This window comes from Dryas octopetala, chromosome 3 (genome assembly GCF_963921425.1).
Source record: "Dryas octopetala chromosome 3, drDryOcto1.1, whole genome shotgun sequence".
In the NCBI taxonomy this organism is placed as follows: Eukaryota; Viridiplantae; Streptophyta; class Magnoliopsida; order Rosales; family Rosaceae; genus Dryas; species Dryas octopetala.
The window spans coordinates 18,916,063-18,941,476 of record NC_141368.1 but is presented as its reverse complement, the minus strand read 5'-3'; the positions used below and the strand labels follow the sequence as shown (position 1 = coordinate 18,941,476).

General features: G+C 34.0%; 2 protein-coding genes across 4 annotated transcripts; both read left to right on the top strand.

Moving 5' to 3' along the window:
- The first annotated feature begins 8,220 nt into the window (after window positions 1–8,220).
- On the top strand, window positions 8,221–18,531 carry SAC3C (SAC3/GANP/Nin1/mts3/eIF-3 p25 family). 3 transcript variants are annotated; one of them, XM_086237193.1, is made up of 9 exons: window positions 8,222–8,696; window positions 8,803–8,903; window positions 10,443–10,664; window positions 13,180–13,398; window positions 13,503–13,588; window positions 13,725–13,821; window positions 14,245–14,337; window positions 14,429–14,583; window positions 16,964–18,531. In XM_086237193.1, exons 1-9 carry the CDS (start codon window positions 8,480–8,482, stop codon window positions 16,965–16,967), a joined length of 1,194 nt encoding a protein of 397 aa, XP_086093319.1. In that variant the 5' UTR covers window positions 8,222–8,479; the 3' UTR covers window positions 16,968–18,531. The 3 variants fall into 3 exon arrangements, with proteins under 3 accessions (XP_086093321.1, XP_086093320.1, XP_086093319.1); XM_086237195.1 differs by lacking the exon at window positions 14,245–14,337 and having other exon boundaries at window positions 8,221–8,696; XM_086237194.1 differs by lacking the exon at window positions 16,964–18,531 and having other exon boundaries at window positions 8,221–8,696; window positions 14,429–14,587.
- Window positions 18,532–22,570: 4,039 nt separating this feature from the next.
- Window positions 22,571–25,336, top strand: LOC147291578 (Ubiquitin carboxyl-terminal hydrolase family protein). The gene is made up of 2 exons (XM_086236879.1): window positions 22,571–22,737; window positions 23,929–25,336. The coding sequence occupies exon 2, from the start codon at window positions 24,023–24,025 to the stop codon at window positions 25,334–25,336; it is 1,314 nt and encodes a 437-aa protein (XP_086093005.1). The 5' UTR covers window positions 22,571–22,737; window positions 23,929–24,022.
- Window positions 25,337–25,414: the final 78 nt, after the last annotated feature.

The window sequence follows — 25,414 nt, the reverse complement described above, 5'->3', positions numbered from 1 at the left end:
TCTAAAGACTTCACGTAAGTTCTTGTTTGCTTGATGTGTGACCCTACTGTATCTTATAATCGGATACCATAATTTGATTTAATAGTTATTCGGTAAAGACGATAATAATTGTCTGTTTGAAAATTATTTGTTATGATTGTGTTCTTGATAGCCGATTGGCAGTCGAAATATAGATTGATGGACCAGTTGGGCCGTGGTCCAGTTTGGTAGGCCTTTTAGCCAAGAGACGGTTTGATTTATCGAGTAATGATGGGATCAGTTAATGACCTGAGAATAAGGGGTCACGTTATGATGACCTTGAGTTTCGATCTCCTAACCTCCGGAGGGGTTATACGGACAGACTAGATCGATTGTCTTAAGAGGAAGTCTAGTCTAGGCGGTATAACTAGTGTAAAGGATACTTTCGCGACCGGTTCAGTTTTTACTGATGGTTTGAGAAATGGTAGTTGGCCACATTGGATATCAGTCGTTGGATGATATTTGAGAGAATAAGATCTCATTGGACCCATTTGGGCTCGGGTTGTTAGTGCCTTGGTGATACAAGCACTCTAATTCTACCTCAACAAATCCAAGTACGCCTTGTATATGTGCGTGAACTGTCATGTGATTTGAGGTGCCATTAATTGCTCACTATTGTATTTTTTGATGGTTAATTATCAGCATTGAATATATATATATATGCTGAATGTGAAATATGTCTTGATGATTGCCACTATCTTATTTGTGAAGACTTGAGTGTTGATTTACAAAAATGAAATTCCCAAGGTGCTTGAATATGAAATTTATTTGTATAGTGGCTTATGATATTCTTGGTGGTTATTACTGTGACTGAGTGTCATGTTGAATCGATTTCATTTGTGCATGAATTGGTTTTACCCATACGAGCTTCATAACTTACCGGGTTTTTCATGTGACCCACTGCACTATTCTACAGTGCAGGGGTTTGTTTTGCAGAATGCTAAACTGAGGAGGTGGCGTGAGGATGACATGGCAGTGGCAGTGGGAAAGCTAGAAGTTTAATGTTATTCTTTTTATTTTGGTATTCGATTTGTAAATCATTTGTTTTCATTAGTTCATTAACAATTTAAATATTTATGAGGTTGCATTCTTTTAATATTTGTTTATCAAGTTTTAAAATAAGAAAAATTTTAATTTCCGCTACTTATTTATCTTTGATCCAACTCAGTTTTAAATAAAGAGCCTAACGTATTTTAAGAAACTTGAGTTTACAATGCTCTGTCGAGTGAGTGTTGTACTCTTGGGAACCTTAAGATACGTGTCGGGGTTTTGGGGCGTGACATTTGGAATCACTCAATAATTATAATCAATTCCCGATCACTAATGGAACAATGATCAAGTTGAGGATTGACATTGTTGGCATTGATCATGACATTTAATACAAGATGATTTCCTTGTGTGACTTAAATTCAAACTTCGAGTGATGAATTACGGTCAACCTTTGAGTGAAATTTGGGCTTTAGGTGACTTCTATCTCTGGGGCAAAATTCAATCTTGAATGAATTTGATTGTTTTTAATTCTTGCACCTTTTTTTCACTTAAATGAGTGAGGCCGCTTAATTTCACAAAAATTTGGCCTTAAATTGGTTTGAAAATGGTGTTAGAACCTCAAATTCCAGCCTAGACCGAATTTATTAATAATCAAATATTTTGGTCTAACTTTTATGAATAACTCTGTCTATACCATCTTTTAAGTGTTTCTCAAAAGTAATCGATTGTTTTCATTTTAGAAAGACACTTTATTTCAAAGGCCATTATCGCTTGAAAATAACTCAACATATAATAAATAATTTTTATTTTATTTCTCTATCAAAATCCGGTCAATCTTAGCATTTTTAATTTTTTCAAAATAACTTGATCGTTCTCATTTTTTGACCAATGTTAATCTTGAAATATGAATTTTCTTTCTTTTGTCTGATATGAGTTTTCTTTTCTAATTTACACTTTTTGCATTTGATTTAGGTATTTCCTTAAAGACCACTTGAAATCTTAATAAACATACGGCTTAAAGGTTAATTTCTTTATTTTTATGGTTGTTTAATTAATATGAGTTTTGTTTCTTAATCAATATAAGTGTTGTGATTATTGTCATAATTTAAAGCATTGTAGATGCATGACAATCACACATTTGAACATTTGCACTGCAAGCAAATGGTTCAGCTTTAGTTATAACGTAGAGATTGAATCTAATAGGTGACTAATAATAACAAATACATAATTGTGACTGACATGTAAAAACCAAACCCAAATCGGCATAATTAGGTGTATTAAAAGCCAATCCTAAATTTGTGACTGACAATGAAAATCCAAATTTAGTTTTGAAGATTTATCATATCATACTTTTCATTATAGATTTATCACAATTTAAAGCATTGTAGATGCTTATTTAGAACCTAAATCTTAAAGTATTTGGTCTCTATCATAATTGAACATCAATTATCTGTGATTGAACACTTATTATATTAATGTGATAGATGTGGTAAGCTGATATGGTTCATCTTTAGTTTTACTTTACAGATTGAATCTAATATGTTTAGCATATGTATATTTTCTTTTAAATTTAGTGAAATATTGTTTTTCATGTGTGAAAATGGCAAAAAGAAAAATAACCGAACTGAAAAGAAAAAGAAGGAAAAGTAAAGATATAAATATCGTAAGGAGAAGACCTTCTTTTAGACAATTTAGATGTAACATGGTCTCTTTTTTAAAAAAAATGGATGCAATCAAGTAAAAGTTAACAGGAAGGTAGATTAAAGTGTTGAAAGAGACACCATTTTGGAGTTTTATAAGCCCATTTTACAATGGCTTGATGAACAAGAAAATTTTGTGAAAGTCAGATGCAGATATTAAAAGGTTATTAAAATCTTTTGATGCACAAACAAACAGTTTTCGCTTTCAAAAGAAACATTTGAAGATTAAAGCAAAAGATGTCTCTACCATATTTGGCCTACTTGTAAAGGGAAAACTACCAAAGCTTATATCTGAAAAGAGACACGAGTCATCATTTCTTGACAGATATTTTAAGTCAACTAAAAGACCAACTCTTGTCACGTTGTATATTGTACTTCAAGATGCATTTGATCATGCCATAAAACACAAAACACAAAGGAAGAAGGTGAGAACAACAACAAAAGATGAAAAAGCAAAGTACAAAAAAAAAAAACAGAGAAGGCCGGTGATGATGAAGATTATGACAAGGATGTTGTCAGATTGATTTTGTGCATCTTATTCAACCAAGTTATTTTCAAAAACTCAAGTCAAACTATACATTGGAAACCAATGAAGTATTGTGAGAATTTAAGCTAACTTTCAATATAATCTTGGGCGAAAGCGTTCAAAATTATCTTTACAAATCAATGAGAAGTAAGGAAAAAAGAAGAAAATCAAGAGAACAAGCTCTTAGAAATGTTAATGTTTGTGTTGTACTGATATTGGTAAGTCACACCATCATAAACTAACAATTAGTCACAGTTTTAATTTTTTTTTTATAATAATTGTATTTTTTTTAAATATGCAATACATAATATGTCAAAAGACTGAAATTGGAAAAATGAACACAATTCCAGGACCTGAAAAGAAGATACCAAATTTTGTGAAGTGGAGTGTGCCAAGTTTGCACTCTAAGTCTTGATATTTACAATGATAAAGCAATAGTAGTAATTTCATAAAACTCATTACTATTTGAAGTTCAAATTTTATTCACTAAATATTAATATGTATATTTAACAACAATTGGCAGTATTCGATCCTTGAAAACCAAAATGATGACACTTCTTTTGAAAGTTATGAAGAATATGGTGATTCTGATGACAATAATGGAGAATAAGACACATATACTGATGAAGATTCTGATCAAGATGGACACAATGATGATGATTTTGAGAGACATGATGGTGAACATTTAGGTGATAACTCTGATAATCAAGACAATGATGACAATACAAGAGAAGAAAAATTAGCAAGCGGGTAATGTATATTTAACTTTAACTACACATTTAATTAAGTTTGTAATGTATATTAGGGAAATATGATCTTATAATATTAAACTCATAGTTTCATTATATATATCAATGCTTGCTTGAGTTCTGAGTGTTATCTACACAAAGTTAGGTTAGTTAATAGAAAAAGTTCTTAGTGAATGAGAATGACGGTAAGACAATTGGTTAATAATAGAATTTACCCTCAAAATTCACATATAAACCAACTAGAAGAATGTGAAGCTGTGACTTCTATTCATAAACATACAAGTTTTATGTCAGTCACATATATGAGTTTGGCTTTATTTTTCAAATATGAGTTTTGTTTTCTAATTTACATTAGTTTCATTAAGTATTAACTTTTCATTATTTTATTAAATTCTGCTGAATGATAAATTAAATAAAAAAGGAAAAGAAACAAGAAAAAGTCATGCAGAAGATAGTGATGAAAAACATAATGGGGAATCAGATGGATATGATGATGAAGATTTTGACAAAAATGATGGTGGACAATTAGGTGAAAATTCTAATAATCAAGACAGTGATGACAGTGCAATAGAAGAAAAAATAACAAACATGGTAATGTATATTTAACTTTATATGACTAATCTAAAATTAACTACCTATTTAGTTAAGTTTCTAAGAGCTACATACCTATAGAAACCAACCTCAAACCACATATGTATATTTCCTCTTATTTAAAGGGATTTTGAAATTTGAATTAGAGTGATAATAGTAATCTTCTACAACATTTATGCTTGGAATCAAATGACATCTCTTTAACTGGGGATTCTCTAGATTGTGACTATTGTTCAAAAATCGTGACTATTGTTTAGAAACTCTGACTTTTGTTTAGAAATTGTGACTATTGTTCAGAAACTATGACTGCTATTCGTAATTATACAAGTTTTATGTCACAATCACATATGAGTAAACATATATGTGACCGTGACATTGATGAGTTCTAAGTGATACGAGTGATTGCATTATTATATGTGGATTTTAAGTTCTCAGTAAATCTGTTTTTTTATTTATTCAAATTTTGCAGAAAGAGAAATTAAATGAATAGGGAAAAGAAGGAAGTGAAAGTGGTGGAGACATACTACCGTTGAGGAATTTGAAAAAATTGATGACATATATGAGAAAATAGTGAAGCTCATGGAGACTCACATAGAGCAAACTATGAAGCACAATAAGAATTGGAAACCTCGACATGAAATCATTAACTGGAGAAATAATGATTTTCATGTTCATGAGCTGAAAGTGAAACAACTATTTGATATTGCACTTGATTATGAAAAAGAGACGTCATCATACATAAAACTTTTAAAGAGTCTGAAGGAACTACAAGATGAGAACATGGATTTAAAGTTGAAGAATCAAAATTTGCATGAGAAAAGTGAAAGGTTTGGAAAATATAATTGTGATATATATGCTTCACTTAATATATGTTTGGGAGTTGATTGAGTCCTTCATCAGTTATATGGTCACTTGTTCTAATTCATAGTCTTTTATATGGTTTGTTGGTGAGTTCCAATTGGTGAGTCATTTTGTTTTCACTCGCTAGATTAGGATGAATGAAAACAGACAATTAAACTCATAAGATAAAAGTGCCAGCAGAATGCAAGGTGAAATGATCCCCAACAAAAAAATTTCATTACCAGAATACAAAGTGAGAGAACTGGAAGAGAAAAATGCTAAAGTAGGTATAAGAAATCCTAGTTTATGATGTTTTCACTTTTTATTGGGTTTTATTTTTTAGTTGAGCCCAATTATACATATATGTTATAGCTTTATAATCTGTTTCAAAATTTATATGCCTTGACAGTCCTCACTTAAAAAAAAAAAAAAAAAAAAAGACCTTCAGCAAGTCAATTTAATAAACTAAGGGTCAAATAGCCTTTTTTGTTATTTTAGCAATTTAAGATTTGTGTAGTTGATTTTAGCAGTTTAAGATTGAAGTTTATGCAATTGACCTCATTTGGTCTATGACCCTATTTATTTGATTACAACATGGTACTGGTTTGTGCTAATTTTTGGTTTGAGATTTATAAAGTTAGGCTCATTTAGGTTTTCTTTATTTCTTTTTCTCCCAAAATAGGTAGTATGACCATTTCTGATCTCCATGGAAAATGATGATGATGGCTTGATGGGCCTTTGAATAATATGATTATTCCATTTCTGCAGATGATAGAGTTGAACTTTTATGCTACGTCTATGGTACAACCTTTTCATATAAAATGAAAAAAAAAAATTAGAAGAAGCTGGGATTACAGTCTTTTATTACCTTAGTTACTCAATTACATTTAGGTTTCACACTACCTACTTAGGCACTCAATAATATTTGGCATTACATGTTTGCCTCTATTTACATAAGCCTCTCAACCTCTAATTCAAAAAATGAACTAAACATTCAATTCATTTACTTTCTTTACACTTACATTCTTCCATTTTATTAATCTCAATTATTCATGCTTTTAATTTACATCATATAAACTTTATCCATTTATTTATACTAATGAATTGTGTTTTCTTAATTTTCAACCAAACAGAAAAAAAAAATGCAGAAACCAAGGAAGCTAGTTCAGAGAGCATAGAGAAAAAGAATGTACCAACAGAACATCCAAAAGCAAATTAAAAACCTATCAGTAGTGCAGATCAAACCATTGGATAAAAACCTGTCATCAACCATGTATATATTTTTTGAACAATGAGCAGTTGCATGCTGTAAATCTTTTTTTTTTATGGAGACAAATAAATAATTGTTCCACCAAGTCTTTGAACTTTTTTTTAAGTGTTGTTTGGTTTATTAAGATATGTAGTGACGAATGCACATTGTGGGCAGTATGGGCTGCAACCCATGCTCTTTTTTTTTTTTAGCTTACCTAGGTAGCTTAGCTACCCATCTCATGCTCTTTTTTTTTTTGTTTTTTTATCTTACCTAGGTAGCTTAGCTACCCACCCAATTTCCATCCCCAAGCCCAGTAGTTCACTGCCCACAGTTTAAGTATTTTTTTTTTTTTTCTGTTGAGGAGCAACTTCTCACATGCTGCTGCTATTGCCTCTTTGTTTAAGCAAAAAAAATTACTTTTACTTCCACTCCCCCCGAAAACAATCCATAGATCCCCACTTGCTCCAATTTCTTTCCTCTGCAGCTCCAAAATTCATCTTCCCAACCCTACACAAATAGCCCAAGCCTCTAATCTCTAAGGGGTGCCAAGCCGCCAAGGTATTATATATGTATTTAGACCCAATCTCTATACTCTGTTTTTTTTTTGCTTAACTATCTATTAAAATTAGAAATTTTTACAATTTTAAAATTAGAAATTTTTACAATTTTAAAATTAGAGCTTTGATAAATTTTTATGATTAAATTAGGGTTTGATTCTTTTTATGATTAAACTATAGCTTGATTATTGTGATGGTTAAATTAAGGCTTGATTGGAAACAGATAAAAAATTATAAAATTCTAAATTGGGAACCTATCAAGTTGGGATTTGAAAAATTGGAACCATATAAAACAATAGACATGCAACTCTAAATTTAAGTTGTATGTCTTTATGTGCTTATATTCATTTTCAAGGTATTAACTAAGTGGCTCATACTCATAGGTCTACAAGTTATTATTGTATGATCATCCACATTAAAAAAGAACTTTCTAATAGTATCGACATAATGATTTTTACTATGTGAAGAAACGTAGGGCCCAATTTAGATAGTGTTATATTGTATTTATATTGCATGCTTTATTGTTGTATTGCTATCCCTTTTTTTTTTTTTGTGCGGTTTTTTTCTTTGTTTAGATATACATTTTTATGGATAAGACTCATTATGTTCCCCTTAATTAGATATAACTTTTTTTTATTAATGAAATTCACTCATACGGTCAAGTTTCACTCGTAAGCTAAGTTTAGCCCACCCCATTTTAAAATCATGAATTTATCTCTGAAGATATGAATAATATCTTAACATAACAATCAACATATTAAATTTCTCATCTATCCACGTTTTGTAACTTAAGCATGGCAACAAATCTTTACGTCAATGTAGCAAACTTCTTGACATTTTGATATATATCTAAAAAATTTACCTTTTCCTTACAATTTTACTAAGCTTTCAATCAAATTTTATAACTCTTCATTGCGTTTTATAAATTTTCAACACCCACAATAGAGCGCGGGCCATTGTCTAGTATACCATATACCATAGGCCAAATACCTATTCCCTGGAGAGAGAATCCCTACCGCAGAAATCCCCAATCTGCATAATTTTCCTCTGAAAAGTCAAAACCCTTACCCCTTCTCCAGCTTCTTTCCTAGACAAGGATTTTAAGCGTATACCCACTTCGATTGCCTGAGAGACCCACAATCCCTTCGCCCTTGGGCCTTGCCCTAACAACCCCTCACCCTCTTTTTCTTCATTCTCTTGATAGAGATTCCCTTTTGATGAGAGCTTAGCTTCGTTGCTAAAACTGGGACGAGGGCATGGAGAGGCGAGGCCGTCTTCCGCCTCGAAACCTTTCCTCTCGAGAATCAACGCGTTCTCGCTCGAACAAGTTCGCTTCGAAACCCACCGAACCCACCACAACTGCCAAATCGTCGAGCAGAGCTGCAAGTGGTGGTGAGCAAGAACAAAACGACGACGTAAATGACCCGTCTGATCACCCCGCCATAGTGGGTACTTGCTCTTTGATGTGCCCAGGTCAGTTCAACCTCCATATCGCCTCCTAATTGTATTCATTTGGCTTTTAGTAATTACTACTATGATTTTGATGCTCATTTCATCCATGTGAATGTGATTTATGCAGGAGGAGAGAGGGCCCGGCGGGAGCGGCTTCGCGATTTAGCAGTGTTTGAGAGGCTAAATGGAAATCCAGCTCAATCATCTCCAACCCTTGCCGTTAAAAAGGTAAAGACTCTACCTTAATAATTCTCTTTTGTAATTACTTAATAATATATATGGGTATTGAACAATTTCCATAAAGGGAAATAAAAATCAATAATATCCGAAAAAAATTAATTTTTGTGATGTCATCAGTAATTTTGTTAGACTTTGCTCATACCAGTTGTAATATGATATTTGCTCAGAAAAACAAGATCAAAACCAAGAAACGGTTTTGGCATCGGATTGAATAATAGCAGAAATAAGAGCAAGATTTTTTAGACGAAAATTGGAGACTAAAAACTCCAAATTACAAAAAAAAAAAGAAGGAAATTTATATTCTCTTATAATCACTATTCATTTTATTTCACAAATAAACCATTATTACACAAATCCATACACCAAAGCTGGCCTAGTAACTAAAACACACAAATAAGAGAAGGGTCGGCAAGAAAAGGAGCGTTAGATGTACCAAAATGAATTCATTTTCAGAGTTGGACTTCTATTTGTAGATAAATGGTTGTCATCTTCTATAACCCCAGTACTTACTGAAGGTTCATTCGTTTTAGGACTTCTTCTTATCCATCGATCTTCTTCTGCACTAGTGTCGGTTGAGGCTGTCTGCCATTCCTCTTCATCGGTGGCAAATGTCTGGTTTTGGGTTTTCTATTGGCCAAGCTCTCTTTGTCCTCCATCATAATACCCAACACACCATCACCTTTTTTGCATGTGTGCAACCATCCTTTGTTGCACTCTAGTGGCTGATGCTGCAATTATTTCTCAGTGCATTATCTCTCCTCTCTCCTGCATTGGGTTTAGAGAGAAGGCCAAGATTTCTATGTTTTCTGAGAGAATGAAGACTGCCTGCTAGGGTTCTGAGACCATGGCATGGTTGAGGAAGTCTGTAGGGTTTAGGTCAGATTTAATTGGGGAGAAGAGATGAAGATGGATTCGATGGCCAAAGCTTGGAGATGGAGGCGATGGTGAGCTCCTTCACAGCGAACATTAAGTGATTTGTTCAATATCCTTTTTTTCAGGGGAAAGGTTTAGGTTTAGGTTTCTTTCAAAAAGAATATAAATAATAATTTGTGGCAAAAAGAGAGTCCGACCCCTTGAAAGTTAACTTGATTTAACTTATGCTAAAATTAAGAGGTGTGCAAGGAATAAACAAAACCCGAAGGTTTGAGTGTAATAAGCTTAAACCTAAGGGTTCGCATGAAACTAACCCTTGCTTTTATTGATGTTTTGAAAACCAGACCAGTCCTAGAACTAGAAAATGGAGAGGGTCAAGGGACTGGGGTTTGACTGGGGATTTAGCTGTATATATATGTGTATATATATTGTCCATAGTATCATTTGGATGCAAGGGTTAAGAGAAGGGATTTGGATTTCCATAATTAGGTTATGTTGGTTGGAAAAATCATAATAAGAATTAATTTTTCATGCATGATAGATGGTGAGGATTAATTTAACGGGATTCTAAATTTCCATTTGTAACTATTAACTTTAATGGCACAACTCAATATGTAATGCAAGTTGAAGCTAACACTGGCCTTCTTCCACTAGTTTTTCAGAACTATGTCCACCAAACAAGTTGAAGCATCAGATGTTCGGCCGCTCCCTGTGTTGGAAGATACTTTGAATTACCTTTTAAACTTGTTTGATTCTAGAGAATATCCTTTTGAAGTGGTTCATGACTTCCTCTTTGACCGAACAAGGTCCATAAGGCAGGATCTTAGCATGCAGAATATTGTCAATGATAAAGCAATCCGCATGTATGAGAAGATGGTACGATTTTCTTGCAAAACCTTTTTAATTGTTCCATCTTTTGAAGCTTCATCTTCATGGCATGCCATATGCTGTTAATATTTTCATTTCATAAACATGGTTTTTTGTTGATCTAGTTATTTGTATATGCTGTGCAATTGAGTCTTTACTTGTGAAGTTTCTTCCCTTCAATTCATGTAATTTCAGCTTGGATACATTTGTATCTTAATATATATATATATATATATAGAAAATAGTTAGCCACTGCCCTGCAGTGATTATCTGTGACGGTTCTTGTGATGACATTTTATGATGGTTCTTTGGTCCTTATTGCTGCTACTTGATAAAGAACAATCAACTTACATCTTTGAAGCTAATGAGACACGTGTGTTGACACTGGCTTGGTGGGCTATTTGCACGGATATGGAAACAAAATATGCGATACAATATTATATGATTGAATATCTGAAGTGCTACTTAGTAGTAGAAACAAAAAAAGTAGAATAAAAATACGGCAAGGTTACAGAAAAATAATATATGTATACACACACAGTCACACATATAGTATCATACAAGGAGCTTCTACTAAGGGACACATTGTGGGGCCACTCTGCATTGTATTTCAATTATCTAAACCATATATTCTTTAAGTTTCCCTTAAAAAATTACCCCTGGAAAAATCAACCGAATTAGAAACAAGGTAACCTTTTGATTATTATTACAATCATTTCAGTGTTTATCGGAAACATCTCTATTTATTTGATCACAATTCTATGTCTAAATGGTTTTCAGTTTGGCTAATTCTTCGCGAGGATGATCCTTGAATTGAGAATTTAAATCGAGAAGCTTTAGATCATTGAGCTACAATGCAAAGTTGACCCACTATGTCCCTTATTTTAGCTGAAGTTAGGGATTCCATAGTAGAAGGTCCCTGTATTATCATATTATATATGTCTTTTAAAAAATAAAAGTTAAATAACAATCATACCTTTTGTTTCCTTGTCCATGCATCGTTTTCATCTTTCGTCATACCACATACAATAAACCCCCCCCACCCAAAAAAAAAAAAAAAGTCAGAGGTTAAGAACCCCATGTCCCAATAACTTCATTTATATCATTATTGCCCTCATTGCCAACAATATGTCATCAATAGGGAACCGATACAGCCAGAATACTGAGCCTCATTATTGTCCTCATTGCCAACAATTGATACAGCCAGAATACTGAGCCTCATTATTGCCCTCATTGCCAACAATTGATACAGTCAGAATTCTGAACCTTAATTTTGTAAAATTACAAAAGTATCCATTTATTTTTAAAGGCAAAATGGACAGTATTCTGGCTGTATCGGTTCCCTATTGATGACGTATCTTAAATTCAAAGTTTCTTAAAAGTCAACCGATGCATATTTAGAGTCTTGGCTACATATCAGGGTGTATTGAGGACATATCGGGGGGGTATTGGCATCCGATACTACATAGAAATTTTTTTGGGGTATCCATGCTTCATAGCTTGTGGCACTCAAAGCATAAATTGCAGTGTATCTTTTTGGTGTTTATTCTATTGGCCTTATGGTTGGTCTCAAGTTTGAGCCTCACTGCCTAGCTTAATGGCGCAATCCTCATACTGTAAACAAAAGCAGGCCAGACACAGGTTTTTTTTTTTTCTCTCTCTCTCTCTCTCTCTCTCTCTCTCTCTCTCTCTCTCTCTCTCTCTCTCTCTGTGTTACCCACACACACACAGAGTTTGTGTCGGGGTGTGAGTGGGGGATGAGGGGTTCATAGCATTTTCACATCAGTCATTTTCCGGTTGAAAAGATTTTTATGCAGATACATATGTGATTTTTTGCTGGATTAAAAATACAATATGAAACCCATTAATTTATCTTATTTTCTTCCTTTAGATATTATTATTTTTGTATAAGTTGTTGAATCTAATGCTCATCACTGTCCAAGAACTACATTGATTTAACAAGAAGATAATGGGACTGCTGTGCATGAAAATTGTTTTAAGAATCAACCCCATGTAGGCACACTTTGAGTTTTAAAGTATTAAGGTATATTCATCAATTCAATATATTTAAACTGAAAACATTGTAAAATGATTCATATCCGTGAATTGGCTCAATGAGTAGCTTATAGGAATTCAAATTTTCTATTTAATTCTAGAATTTCATAATGCAACACTTAAATCTAGTTTAAGGGTCTTTTCTTCATCAAAAGGTAAAAGTTGAATTGTACACTTACAAAGGGAAAATCATGGCAATGCCTGATAAAATTTGTACAAGAATGTGCCAAGTTGCCTTAGGAGGCCAAAATAGGTCCCTTGTCATTTGAAGCTCTTGGCATGCAATATTAAGTATACTGGTAGCTGTTTAATTTATTAATTTGAAGTTTCAACCATGGAATGCACTTTTTTTTCTACTTGGTGCAGCCACGCAATTTTAGAATTGTAGTACTGAAATTGTTGTGAATTCAGAGCTCTTAATCTTAGAGATGCAAAAAAGCTTTAATAATTTAAAGTGTCCATTTTACAGGTCAAATTTCATATCATATCTCTTCACAGGCTTCGAGGTTGTAGCAGTCAAAATACTTCTTCAATGCATCACCTGAACATGGAGCAGCTTGCAAAGACTCTGACATCTCTATTTAATCTGTATGATGCAAATCGGGATTCCAATTCTACATATGAAAATGAAGCTGAGTTTTGTTCATATTATGTTCTACTTCATCTCAGTCCTAACAGCCAACCAATGGTTCATCTCTATAGCATTTCTGTGTTTATTCATTTTCTTTATTCTTTATTGGTATCTTGTATGGGTCCTGTATATATTTGAAATGTAGCTTTTTCTGGTCCCAGGGGGAGTCACTTTCTTGGTGGTTTAGTCATGTGCCTTCTTCATTAATCAAGTCGAAGGAAATGTGCTTTTCCCGAAATATTTTACGGTAATTTCCACATTCCTTATATGTGACTTGCTTATTTAAAGTTAATTGGAATGATAAAAATTTCTTTTTCTTTCTTTAAGTGAAAATGTTTTCATTAGTGTTCTCGTTATGAGAAGATTGTCTGTTTCTGTAACAGATTTTTTCGGATGGGCAACTATAAGTGTTTCTTAAGTACCATAGCAGCTGAGGCATCTTATCTTCAATACTGCATTCTTGAACCTTATGTCAATGAGGTAAATAAATAGCTACAATGTTAACCTGACCTTTTCAATCTGGGTTCTTGTAATTTTGACTTCTATAGAAAGGATCACTTGGCTGGTCTTGCACATACAGATAATTTAGTTTTTAAATGCTTAATTCACTTGCTTTAGTGCTGAGGCATTATGCTTTTATTTATAAATTAAATTATTGATTTCTTTTCCTCTCTCCTCCCCTCTATGTGTGTGTGAGGGGGAGAGAGGGAGAGGGAGAGGGAGAGGAGATCTTTTGGAAGCATTGATTTTGTTCATCCCAAGTCCAAATCTCATTTACTTGTTTCAAGGTTTAATTCACATTGATGCTTGTTTAAGTTTGGATTAACCATCTCTGTAATGCTTTAATGCTTGTAATGGATAAAATTGACCCTCTTTGTTTCTTATATTTTTTAACTACAAAAGGTTCGAGTGCTAGCTGTGTCATGCATAAATAATTGTGGCTACAAGCTTCATCCATATCCGCTGGCACACTTATCCAAGCTCTTGATGATGATGGTAGATTATTAATAATTGGAATTTACTGATATCTATTAGTTATCTATTTAATGTTTTTTGAGCTTTTTGATAGCTGTGTGTGGTATTTCAGGAATCAGATTTGGAATCTTTTTGCAAAGCTTGTGGTCTTGAGATTTGCACTAATGAAGAAGGATATAATTTGTTACCCACTAAACAAACCCCCTTTTGTCATCCCAAGGATGGGTTTCAGAGCTATAGAATTTTGGGTTTGGAACAATTTCAGAGGTAACTTTAAAGTTGCTGGCACTATAATTCCTCTAGCAACAAAATCCTTCATCATAGAAAGTGAAAATTTCGTTACTAAAGGTCCTTATTGATGCTTTTATCACTTTAGATGTTATTATTTTTCAGGCTAGGTTTTCTATGACAACGTGTACAATTTATTGTTTTGTCACTATAAATGTGTGGTGACGATTAGTTGTCACTAAGCTTGAAAAACTAGTCGCTTATAGAATGAGAGAATGGGAATCCTGTAGCAATGAGTTGTTTTGTCACTATTTTGGCTTCTTTTTTAAAGAAAAACTCTTCAGCAATGAATTATATATATCTCTAAAGATTTTTCTTTACTTTAATCAATAAAACATTTTTAAATTTCATCATTTTCAGATGAAACAATTTATCAATTAAAGTTTAAAATGGATAATAAATTGGATAATGTGTCATGAAAGTAACATTTTATTAAAGTATTCAAATCTAATAACAATAGATAAAACCGACCGAAAAAAAAAAACAATAGATAAAAAGTAATCCCAACTAATCTCTTAACTGATAATTAAATTACAATTAAAAATTGTCATTGATATATTGTGTCACTTTGCAAACATCACAGATTTGTTGTTGATAACCAGATTTTCTATTTGTTTTGATTAAATTACAAATAACCCCTCAACTTTAATTCATGTTTCCATTTACTCCCTGAACTTTAATTTGAGGCTTTTGAGCAATGTCAACACTATAAATTAGTGTTAAATAGAACCCTTTGTTATGAAGATATGTTAAATTTGGATGGAAAATGTTATCTTTCACATGATGGATAAAAAAGACATTTATTTGGATGCTTGGATAGCATATCTCAGCCCTTCAACCGTATGTTCATGCCACAGACCAGACAGCAACAATGCATCCTTCTTCCTTTGTCGCATCAAATGTGTTGAAATGCACCCTTCTCTCTCTCTCTCTCTCTCTCTCTCTCGTAAATTGTGATGGAGAAATTTTAAGCTTAGGGTTATGGGATTTTTTGAAAGAGAATGAAGATACCATGAGGAGCAAGAAGGAAGTCTGATTTTTTTTTTTGTTTCCTCTGCTTTGGAGCAATGCGAATGTGCCATGGAGCAGGTGGGCTTGCTGGGAAGTCTCAGTTAGGGGATTGGAGTCGTACTTTGGTTGTAATTTTGGGATTTGGTTTCTTGCATTGGTGTTTGGGAGTTCATTTGTGAGTATTTTTAATTTGTTCGTATTGGGATTCTTGGATTGCTTTTTCTGCTTGCTAGGATTGAATTGGTTATGACCTCTAGAGATATGAATTCTAAGGAAGAGTTAGGTAGTATAGAGAGGCATAGGTACATTGGCGGCAGTGTTTGGCTTTTTCTGAGTAATATAGACTATAGAGTCAAAGTTATTTACCCAAATCATTTATTAGATCATCTGAAACCTCGCTTTCATGGTAGTAAACAATTCTGGATTGGGTATGTTTGTTATCTGAGATACTTTTTCCGTAAGTCTGCTTCTTGGGTTCATGATAAATCATGTTTTGTTGGGACAACAGAAATAGATCAATTGGACTGCCAAGGAGTAAAACAGTTGCTATGCTATATGTTAATATGGTTCATTTTAATACAGTAGAGCTTTGCTTCGATCCTTATAGTTCCATATGGAGGAGGGAGGGCTTTGACATGTACCCTTCCATGGTCAGCTATCCAAGTATCCAAACAATTGTTTTTGAAATCTTGTACTTGTCATCCACGGTTTTAGTTAACAGTAATTTATAGTTTAAAGTTGACATCGTTTAAATTAAAAGTTCAGGACTAAATTGAGACACAAGTTAAAGTTGAGGGAATTATTTGTAATTTACTCTTTTTTTTTTTTTTTCCTTTTTTTATATGAGACAGATGGTCTCTCTCTCTCTGTCTCTGTCTCTCTCTCTCTGCCTCTCTCTCTCTCTCTCTCTCTCTCTCTCTCTCTCTCTCTCTCTCTCTCTCTCTCTCTCTCTCTCTCTCTCTCTCTCTCTCTCTCTCTGTGTCTCTGTCTCTGTCTCCCTCTCTCCCTCCCTCCCTCCCTCCTTTTGAAGTGTGTGCCCTTTATTTGGCTTCCATTTTTTTCTTTTGGCAAAATCTTTCCCTTATTCCTTATTAATACTACTACTATTATTATTATTATTATTATTATTATTATTATTATTATTATTATTATTTGCTTTAGGGAGAAAAGAGTTACATCGCATTCATTGTGAGGGTAAAATCTTAATTTGTGTTGTTTTAAAACATATGTTTCAACACTTGCCCCCTTATGCATGGTTCTTGAATTGGCTTCGCATGTACGAGGCTTGAAGTATGATTTTTTAATTGTGAATTTGTTACTTTTCTTTGATGCATGTACTCAATTTCAGGTAATGGATGTACATGGTCAATTTTTTGTTCGATGGTCCCTGGATGAATATAAGAAAGAATGTACCACTGATCCAAAGTATAAAATATACTTTGGTGCAGCCATCAAAGTTTGCCAATATCATGGTGCTCATTCTTGTGCTTACACTATATGAAAATGAACGATGAGCTGGACGAAGGCGAGGAAGTACAAGTAAGATTTTTATTGGAAGTTTGGTTTCCACAAGGTTGTTCACATTTAACGGTATTTACTGGTATTGAAGTCATGAGGATCATCTTTAGAAATGGCATGTCTATGGTTTATTGTCTCAATGCTTTTATTGCAAGTGTGGATTCACAGTTGAGAATTTGTCAGATAACAAATTCAGACTAGCAGTTTGTATGCACTTTGAGCTACTGCCTTCTCAAGTGGGGGTGATAGTTTTGGTAAGAGTCGTACCATCCAACCATATTTGCTTCGCCGGTTTGGTCTTTATGATTTTAAGAGACAGTAGTTTGGTGTTGAAGATTTATCAGAGTGAAAGTTCTTCTCATAAGAAATATTGTAATATTATTTGCATATTTCATTACCCACATGACTACATGTAGATGCTGGTTTTGCACATAGTGGGTGGAGGCTTGTTTGATGTTTAGGGCTGTTTGTATTTAATGTTCATAAGACTTTGACAAAACGTCTCCCCGAAAATATGAATCTAATCTTTATGGTGGCAAACATGAAAGAAGTTTCTATGGGATTGCTGCAAGAAGTTATGCTTTCTGAGATTGAAGAAGACAATCAAACTCTTAATTTACAGCATAGTGAGTTACCAATCTTCTACGAGAAGAAAGGAGAAAGTTGATAAGCATCGTTCTTCAGATGGTAGCAAGGATGTAAAGTTTAACCGACCCCGTTATGAGAGGTGTGATGGTTGTTTGACTACCGTTGTTATTGGTGAACCTGTCTCAAAAGAAAGGTTTTGATCTTTGGGTGACCTTAACCAAATTATTGTTCAGAGTATTGAGTAATATGTCTACTTTATTCTTTGGGTGAATGAGTTCCATTGAGATGTGCATCAGACCTTTCATAATGGGCTTGTATGAAGTTTTCATCCTTACTATTATCTAAAGAGCAATGTTTATTGGCTTTCTCTTTTCTTCTTTTAGAAGATCGTGAACTCTCATCCTGTTGAAGATTAGGAGTTGGACAACCCGTTTTTGTTTCAGAAATGAATTACTTAAAATCTCAAGTTTTTAGAAACTTCTGTCAAGTTTGTTATATGAAGATGCTCTTTATCCCTGACAGAGTGTTGCGTCAAAATTGAATACATGAATTTTTAATACAGATTGCCCTGAGTATGGTCTACAAGCCTTCATCCATCATGTGCATATCTTCATGTGGGTAGTAAATGGGATATGTAAATTCAACCACAATACCATATCCCCATCCCCCCAAAAAATGTGTATGTATTGTTTTTGATATGACATTTTAATGTTTATAGCATGTAATACCTATGGAATTTGTAGCAAGCAGTGAAGCGTTGAGATATGTTTGTATTTACTGTATTAAATATAGTTTGTGTTTTTGTTACAATAGCATTTCTGAGATCATCTCCCTGTCCAAACTGGCCATCTCAAATTTTATTTTTTTCTTTTACATGAAATTATTGTCCAAAAAAAAAAATGCGTGAAAGCGTGCGTAAATATCGTATACATCTATAGGCATACAATTTCAAATTAGCAATCTTGCAAACTGAAAAATAGTAAATGCTTTTAGTTTTGTTTACACATTAATTGATAAGTACTCGTAGCTACATGGTCTCCTTGTGTTGGTATGAACTGTATGCCTCCTGTAGAGTTTATTATATGTTAATAAATGTTTAATTTGAATTCAGTAACATTTTATAAAGTCCAAAGCAAAAACGCAATAAAAAAGTTTCATAATCCATAGGCCACGTCCCATTTGACCGTCAGATTTGAGTTGAATGAATACTCCATCTTCCATCTCTAATATTACATGTGTTTATGATGCAAACTCCTCTTGCATCAAGATTTATGCATGGGACAAACATAAAACAATTAGGGTGGAGAAATTGGAGTTGTTTGATCCACGGCTTAGAACATCAATCCTTTTCTCTAGTTAGAGTACTATAATTTCTCAATGCAAATACACAAGCTACATTTTTCATTCAATTAACTCTAATGTAATTTAAAAGCATGAATATTAGAATTGAAAACACATGCAGGTTGACAAAATAAGAAATCCATGGTGGCTTAGCAAAGAGAAATTCAATTTATATAAAGAAGACGCCAAGGGGCAAGGGCGAGAGAGGATTATAGTGCTTTTTAATGTAAAAAAGATTCCAACAAAAACCATCTCGGTATTGATCGTTATAGGCCTTTTGAATCTTCTATTTACCTATTTTCTTAGAGGAGTTATGAAAGGAGGAGTCGTAAGTGTAAAGCCAAAAACATTCAAAACTCCTACAACCATAGGATTTATTTTGCATAGAAATTAAGTTATTTTAAAAGTCAAAAGCCATACAACGTAGATTTGGAATTTATAAATAGTAAAAATATATATATATATATATATGAAAAAAAGAGGACAAATAGAGAAAATGAGAGAATGAAAATCGCCTCCTAGTTAATTTTTACTTATACATATATTGAATAATTAAACATAAATTACAAACTCCGGCCACAAAAAAAAAAAAAAACATATATTAATACCAAACATACATATACCTCAGACAACCACTGATCGGATCCCATAACCTTGAGTAGGAAATTGCACCAAACTTAGTTACACCCTCCTTTGCCATCCCTCACGTATTTGTACACTTATTTTATTATTAAGTCAAAGCTCTCTTAAATAAAAGAGAAAGTGGGTAATCCAGTTGGAAAGGTCATAAAATTACCTATACAATGTACCAAGTTCGATCTTCCCTTCCCAACAAAAAAAAAAGGGGAAAGTGACTAGAAGACTTGTTCGATCCACGGCTAAAAGAACATCAATCTTTTTTTTTCTAGTTAGAGTACTATAATTTCTCTATGCAAGCAAACAAGCTATGTTTTTCTTTTCCTTTTATTTGTTCACAAATGGTAAAAAAGAAAGTAAATTAACAAGAGTCACAAAACTACTTGACAAAATAACACATATAAAAGCAAAAGGCATTGAAAATTCAAGATATTAGTATGACCCTAAATCCTGTCCAAAAAAAAAAGAAAAAGAGTATTGACCATAAATTAATTGATGCCGGGTGGTTGAATCCAAATATTGTCGAATCTCTTGCCGCCATAGCTTCCATGAAAACTCCAATAGCCTTGTTTAACTCGGCAAGTATAAGAATTGTAGCCATCAAACCTGTCATCAAAACAAAATATCATGTTTGCAAATTTAGTAGCCTCCCCCATTGCTGAAACCACCATTGATGATCCAATTACTGAGCTACACAAAAACAATACTCGATTTCCCAAACTTTTAATCCTTGTCAAATCTTTTCGTGACGGATCATACTCATAAACATACCAATAATCTTTCTTACCAATATTCTTCAGAATTGCCATTAGAAGCTTTCCATCAGACTTAGCCAAACAACTGCAATTAGGTTCTAAGAGTCTAAGGGAGGCAAACAATTCCATCATGGCCCAGTCTTCAAGTGCAACACTACTATTACTGAATCTGATGGTACCCAATTTCATTGATTTGGTATCATCCACACTAAAAAGACAATCAAGAGTTCCATCTTCCATATAGGCCATGTCCAAAACATCACTCTTGAAAGGAACATTAGTTGTATGATTGCTCCATCTTTTATCTCTGAGATTACATGTGCTTACAATGCAGATTTTACTTGGATAAAGTTCCGTGCGTATCACACAAATAACACAATTTGGAGAAGTTGGAGGGGTCGAAAACGTTGCCAGTTCTACACAAAATTCAAAGTCCAAAGCTAATGGAGGTACCTGGATAATCTCATTACGATAAGGGTTATAAAAAAAGAATATGGTACTCTTGTTCAATTTATCACAAGCCCTTTCTTTCTTTGAGAAAAGCAACCAACCATGTTTTGAAGTACAAATAATGGCGTCGACAAATAATTCACTTACCTCTTCATACCATAAGAATTTTGCAAGAGGAAAAGTTTGTTTGAACCCAAAATTGTAGAGCTCCAAGTTGGTGGACAATTTTCCATTAAGCCTATACATACAATCTTTCTTAACTAGCCATGGCAGCTGATTTAAACGGCGACGTTGAACCACATCAACAACAACTCGCCGACAAGACTTGCATACAGTACTAAGGTGAACAAGATCATGAAATGAGAGACGTTCGGCGACTATGATTAAGATATCGGTTGAGACATCAGACAATGAACGTGCACATTTTGCCATAATGGTGGATCCGTTGTATTGAGAATACATGGGAATTCACTCATTTACCTCCCCCTGTATTTGTATAGAGTTGCTGGTTCCTAGGAGAGGGTTTGGAGTGTTGCCCTAATATTGTATGGTTGTTTGAGCCCAAACCCACTAATAAGAAACCTAGATCAATACCAACACCGAATAATCGATTAATGCCCAGCCAACAGAAGTCCAAACCCAATGCCCTTCCTCCCAAATAAGATGTTTTTATAGGAGTGAGGTTATGCAGATCACCCTCAACTGATGAGTTGACCATCCTAACATATTTTGTTCAATTTTTTTTTTCCTATTTTACCCTTTATTGCAAAAATATGAAGAAATCACCCAGATCCATTCGGTGGTTATCTACCGAAACATCCACCAATGTTTGGTACATAAGTGTAATAAATACAAATATTTCGGTAGATAACTGTCGAATGCCTTTTTCATTTTCATTTAGTGGTTATCTACCGAAAAATCTACCAATATTTAACAGATAACTGTTGAATAACTACAAATATTTCGGTAGATAACTATTAAGTTGAATAACCCGACGAACAAAATTGAAATTTTTTGTTTTAATGGTAAAGTTGGAATTTTAAAATAGCGTGGTAAACTTAGCAGTTTAGGGTGGTGGAAATAACATCACTCTTTTCATATTAATTTTTTATTTATTATTAGAATGTTATTCCCTAATTAGATGATTAATATTGTTTAAACCCAAATAATTCCTTTAAAATATGAGCCCAAACCCACTAATCAGAAACTTAGCCCAACACCTAATAATTAATTGGTCAGTGCTATTCCGACCACCCTAAATTGCTGAGTTGACCACCTTATTTTAAAATTTCAACTTTACCCTTAAAACAAAAATTTTTAATTTTGTTCGTCGGGTCATTCGACAGTTATCTACCGAAATATTTATGGTTATTCGACAGTTATTTGCTGAACATTAGTGAATTATTCGGTGGATAATTACCGAATGAAAATGAAAAAGGCATTCGACAGTTATCTGTCGAAATATTTATATTTATTCGACACTTATCTACCGAGCATTGGTGGATGTTTCGGTAGATGACCACCGAATGAATCTGAGTAATTTTATCATGTTTTTACAATAAAGGATAAAATAAAAAAAAAGAATAGCCTTCCTCTAATCAATTAATGCCCAACAGAAGTCCAAACCAATGCCCTGCGTCCCAAATAAGACGTTTTGCCCATAACAAACAGAGAGCATCGTCTCTGCTATTTCGCACAGAGACCAGACGCGCGCGCGCGCGAGAGAGAGAGAAGACTCACAGTGACAAGCTCACAGCTGCTGATTGAAGGTTCCTGCTCAAAAATTGAAGCAATTTATAGAGAGTTTAAGTAGATGGGAATGTAAAGGCTAAAGGTATGTCAGATTCTTCTTTTTCAAATATTGGGTTTCGATAATTTTGTGTTAATTCATTCATTAGTAGAAAATATCAGCGATATCGGGGATTTCGGAAAGTTGGCCGATATTTTGAACACTAAGTAACATACAAGCTATGTCTTTGCTTAGATGCCAATACCACTAACATTGGTGATGTGCATCAAAGTGTTATTATTGTGTTTTTTCGTGAATGAAGTGTTTGGTTTCAGAGAAAGTGCAGGAAAATGAGATAAAAGAAACAAAAATCTGATTTACCTTTTGCAAATGTTTACAGATTGCAGCATTTTCCGAACTTCTCTTTTGGGTGATTTTGTTTATGGGTTTTCATTTTCTTGCTGTTCTGAGAACTGGGTTTTATCTCATTAAATTATGGTTTTAGTTTGTTCTTCTTCTTGTTTGGTTGTTCTTGATATTGTAGAACAGACATGGAATGGTTGAAGTGTATAGAGGGATTAACTCAGCGAAAAGAATTGCTAAATAAGAACGGAGTGTTTTGGGTTATTCTTTGTCCTTTTTCCTTGCATATGTGTGCTAATTTCTTTTTCAAATTACTCAGGCAATGCCTTTTATTACTCTGTATGTGCTTAACACAATTAAGATTAATATTGACTGAGCTACTTTTCAAAAGGGAGAAGAGATCACTATATTGAATTATGAATGAGTGGTGTACACTTTTTATATAGGATTCAAACATAACAGAGTTAACTATTATTCGTTGTCACCATAATAAACCAGGTAAGATTGAAATTGAGAATTTCTCTTGGTTATAGCTCCATCGCTCACAAACTTTTTCATTTGGCTATGTCTTTTGTTTCTTGCTGATACGGTGTTCGATATAATGTCTGATTCAGATTCTGCTGATATAATGTCTTTCGTTATTTTACACAGAATAGCATTGCCGAAATTTATTTTGTTAGAATGGTTTATTTTCTCTTTGTTATTTAAGACTGTAGGAAACAATGGAATTCTGTTTGTTGTGAGATTTTCTTATGTTTTGTATTCAAAATTAATTAGCGAAATAATAAAGAAACAAATCTTAATTCTCAGTTCTATAGAGCAGTCCCAAGTACTTATTTTAATAAGTTTATAATTTTTTATGGCTTCCTTCCCAGTGGCAATGACAAGAATTGTTGTGTTTGTTCATTCCAGTATTATTTTTTCCTTTTGCAGTTCTACTGTTTGGCACAAAGTCTTGCCTTCAGGGTAGCAATACCTGCAATGTAATCAAACACAAGAATGCTACTCATCAATTTTCCAAGAAAGGATGCTATTTTTTAAGGTTGTTGGCTTTGGTTTCCTCCGTGAATGTCAACAAGGATTTAACTACAAGAACAAGCGTGGTCTAGTAAATGTGAAGTTGAAATGGGTGAAAGATCGTGCATTGGACGCTGTTGTGACTTCCGAGAGGGATCTCAAAGCTGCCTGCATTCTTGTTTCCATTATCTTCTCCTCACCTCATTGCTGCCTCCCCATATACCACCTCTCTTGTCATCGTGGGCAACTCAGTCTTCCTCATGACCTCAAGGTCTCTACTTTTCTTAGGAGGTACCCATCTGTTTTTCTTGAGTCCCACGTTCTTGAGGGCGGAGACGCTCGTGCTCCATGTTTTAGCTTGACTCCTGAAGCCCTAAAACTCCACCATGAAGGACTCAATGTTCTTCGGCAGAATCAGATGGATCTCCTTAATAGGCTTCGAAAACTGCTCATGCTCACTAGGGGTTGGACTCTTCCTTTACAAACCCTTGACCAACTGCAATGGGACCTGGGTTTGCCGTATGATTACCAGCATTCAGTAATTCCACGTCACCCTGATCTATTTTCTTTCATCCGCCTCCCTGATGATCGTGTTGGCTTGAAGTTATTATGCTGGGATGATGACCTTGCTGTCTCCCAATTGCAAAAGAATTCTGCTAGACAACAGAAGAAAGAAGATGTAAGAAGTGGCTGTTTAGCTTTTCCTGTTGGATTTACAAGGGGTTTTGGATTGAAGAGAAAATGCACGGAGTGGTTGAAAGAGTGGCAGAGCCTTCCTTATACTTCTCCATATTCTGATGCCTCCCATTTAGATCCTCGTACGGATGTATCTGAGAAGAGGATTGTTGGAGTCTTTCATGAGCTTCTTCATCTAACTATACAAAAGAAAACTGAGCGTAAGAATGTGAGCAACCTCCGTAAACCTTTGGCCCTACCCCAAAAGTTCACTAAAGTGTTTGAGCGCCATCCAGGGATTTTCTACATTTCAAATAAGTGTGCCACTCAAACCGTTATTCTAAGGGAAGCCTATGATCGTCAACAACTCTTGCAGAAGCACCCTACTGCAGAACTCAGGGAAAAATTTGCAGGACTGTTGAGAAAAGGGCTGCTCGATAGGAGCAAAGGTTTATACAAGAAGAGTACAGGTGACAGTCTAGAAGTGGATCCATCCAAAAATGTCTATGTTGATGAAATCAGGAATAACCAATACAGTTCTGAAGAGGAGTTAGATGACAATTTGTTTGGTGATTATGACTCAGATGAAATCAGGAATAACCAATCAGGATCCTTGCTGAACTCTGCAGTTGCAGTTAGTCCTGATTAAGTGTTTTGGGATTTTGACATGATGGTAAATGCAGCAGTGTTAGCATCTGAATGTTTTGTCCAGATTGTCTAACATCAT